General features: G+C 43.2%; 1 protein-coding gene across 1 annotated transcript in view; it reads right to left on the bottom strand.

The window, feature by feature from the left end:
• The window catches only part of olfml2bb (olfactomedin-like 2Bb), a 9526-nt gene extending 6765 nt beyond the window's left edge, over nt 1–2761 (bottom strand). The window contains exon 1 of the mRNA XM_020625075.1: nt 2230–2761. Within this exon, the coding sequence (XP_020480731.1) occupies nt 2230–2490 (261 nt within the window). The 5' untranslated portion in view covers nt 2491–2761. The remainder of the gene's footprint in view (nt 1–2229) is intronic.
• Nucleotides 2762–3209: the final 448 nt, after the last annotated feature.

Raw genomic sequence — 3209 nt, 5'->3', positions numbered from 1 at the left:
TGTTTAGACTTCTTATTATGTTATACTAGCCTTATGCTGGTTTACAGTTTACTTGCCCCTTGCATGAGGATATATACATACACAGTGAGAGCCGATGTACCAGAGTTAAATTCCTCGTGTGTCTGACACACCTGGCCAATAAAGCGGATTCTGATTCTGATTCTTTATATTAGTCTATATTAGAGATGCACTGATCAATCGGCTGGAGATTGGAACTCGCTGGTTTTTAGTCTGAGCTATGACCAATGACCGGCCCATCACTCTGCAATATTCGATTATGTGGCGGCGTTGTGTTGAGATCTGATCCCCTTTTGAGATGTGTTTCACCTAACCGCAGTTTTCAACCAGTAATCCATGGCCCCCTGGTGGTCTGCAAAGGCATTGTAGGGGCATTCAGTAATGTAGTTTCACTGTAGGATTTTTTTTTAAAACTCATTTCCATGTATCACTTGTGAATAATCAAATTAATGAAAATGCTGTATATCAAATGTAGACTTTTAGGACTAAAACAGGGCCCAATCGGGCGTAGCCTCCCTACAACAGTGGTCTTTGGGTTACGGTACTTCATAGTCAGTTTGGTGGTCCCTGGGTCACATTAGGTTGAAAACCCCTGCCCTACCCCGAACTCTAACCTTGTCTCAGCCATAACCACCGTGGGGAGCATGACTAGAAACACAGTTTTCACCAAGGGAAACACATCTCAATACAATATTGCATACACAATGGTTCATGTTGTGCACACAGTGGCACAGACAGAAAGTATAGTGTATGCAACATGAACCATCACGCATGCACCTCGAGTAGGAGTCATGCTAGTGTCTGTACCGACCACATTGTCACTGGTACGTTGGAAGCACTTGGTGTACAAACAACGCACAGGGGAGTCTACAGAAACACTCTGGAGAAGGGAAAACTACATCCAAAACTCTGAAACAGAATACATGAGAGAATTACTAGCTACACATGAAAAGCATGTATGAGTGCCGTGTATCCAACCTGTGGTAAAACACCAAATAAAAACTATATGCATGTTCTGCTTTTATTTTTATATGTTTTGCTGTGAAGCACTTTGAGCACCCTTGGGTGTTGTAAAGTGCTATATAAACAATTAAATTAAATTACTAGCCTGAAACACATGAATTAGAACTTAACGGACAGAGAGGCGGATGTGAGATGATTTGCAGCTATGGCAGTGGTGAGCAGCCTGGATAGAAGATACAGTAGCTACAGGATTTAACAGACATATTTAACTTTTATTTTATGAGGAGGTCAAGTCCAAGTCACCAAAGAATAATCCAAGTCAAGTCCAAGCTATGTTCGAGTTGAGTCTGAGTCGAGTCCCTGTTACCTGAGTCAGCGTCATCAAGGTCTACATTAAACACAACTGACACAGCTCTCACCATTTTATATTCCAAATTCTCTAACAGTGTATTGTGTCACTGTATTGCTCTGCAATTTGAGACATAAAAACCATTTATAGTAAGGTGGTGTGTATACTTCTATGGAAGTGTGCTGGATACAGTATGGTGCGGGTGAACGGGTTTTAATTTCAATATCTTAGACCAAATTCTTATGTCCTATTTCAAAAAAGTCTGAGTCTTTGTCTCCAACTTCCAAGTCCAAATGCAACCAATGCTCGAGTCCGAGTCCTAATCCGAGTCATCAGCGTTCAAGTCCAAATTGAGTCAAGTGTCCGAGTTGGACTGGAGTAAGAGTCCTGGACTACAACACTGGTGCACGCACGTGCACACATACCTGGGTCTGGGGTCTGACTTACCACATTATTTAACCTCTGGGGTTTGGGTTGTTTAACTTTTCCAAGTAAAAACTGCTGTGTCTAATACAACCACTTTCAATTTATTTTCATACCAGAAATATGAAATTTAAGCTTTACAGTCACAGAACAAAAGCACCAGGTGCTTTCAATTCTCATGTGGGTTTTACATAATGAAGTGGATGGAAAATTTTGCTCCAAGTAGCCTAACTACACCACTGAGGTTTAATCTGACACATAATCGAGATCAGCTGAGGTTCTGCTAAACTGGAATAACTGTGGAAAGAAATGTTCAAACTTTTTTAAAGCTTTAATTTTTTTAAATAAAAAATACTGTGACAAGTGCCACCTTTTAGGTTGTTAACTGAGTTCTTCGGAAGTCTAGTTCTGCTAGGTGTTTGCTACAAACATGCTTCATTACATGAGTAGTTAGTACATGAAGTCTGCGCATTGACCTGGCTAATGATGCTCTCCTCAGCCTCCAGAGGCTCGGTGGACTGCTGAACTGTCCCCTCCGCACCTACAGCAGGAGACTGCTGCTCTCCTCCTTGGGGACCGCCTTTAGCCGCGGAGGGAGCATCCTTGTCCGGTTTATCGAGCTCAGCCGCTTCGGTCAGGAGCTTCTCCTTCAAGGGCTCCGCGCTTCCGCCCGCCTCTAGAGCGTCGAGCCCATTTAGCGCACAACATAAAATCAGCAGGGAGATTTTGCGCCACATTTCTTCTCAGAACAAGATGAGCAGCACTCTGTGAAACAGTGTGTCCCAGGTTATTTCAGGCAGTCCTAGGCCACAGTGGCAGATCCACTTTGACCAAAACGTCCGCGTATCTAACAGTATCCAAACTTCACCAAAACCTATCTGTCCCTCAAAATGCCCGTGATTCTTCAAGCATGTAGCGGACTAACGCTCCCAGCAGACTGACTGGTCCAAGTTTAACCTGGAAAAACACTTTCAGACAGATTGCACAGTCCGTTCAGTTATTTGCGATGAAGCCACAGAATGAATGAGGAATGAAGCAGCTATACATTTTCCACTTATAAAAACGGAGAAAGGCTCTACTCCGGAACCCTGTGGGCTGGGTGCCACTTATGAGCGCAAAGCTCTGCTGCTCCTCCCTCACTTACTGTGTCCCTCACGTTACTGTGCTCTTTCCCGTTGCGCCTCTTCGGTGCTAAGAGACGCATATGGATGGAGAGGCGGACTGTACATGTGCGGGAGGGACGGACACGACATGAGACAATAGGTTTATGGTAGATATTACACTGTAAATATGTTTCTATTAATCTGTTTAGCAGGAAAACAACCCACCCTAACACCAGAGACATTCAGTTTACAGAAGACAACGTTTTTGTTTTTTTTACAAGAAATAATAAAGTAAAAATCCAAAAAGCATGGGTGGATTGTAGGACAAAGGTTCCCTGGGCACAGACAAGTAA

The sequence above is a fragment of the Monopterus albus genome, unplaced genomic scaffold (assembly GCF_001952655.1).
Source record: "Monopterus albus unplaced genomic scaffold, M_albus_1.0 scaffold345.1, whole genome shotgun sequence".
NCBI classification, from domain to species: Eukaryota; Metazoa; Chordata; class Actinopteri; order Synbranchiformes; family Synbranchidae; genus Monopterus; species Monopterus albus.
Note: the sequence above shows the minus strand (reverse complement) of the source record. Positions and strands in the feature narration are given on the sequence as shown.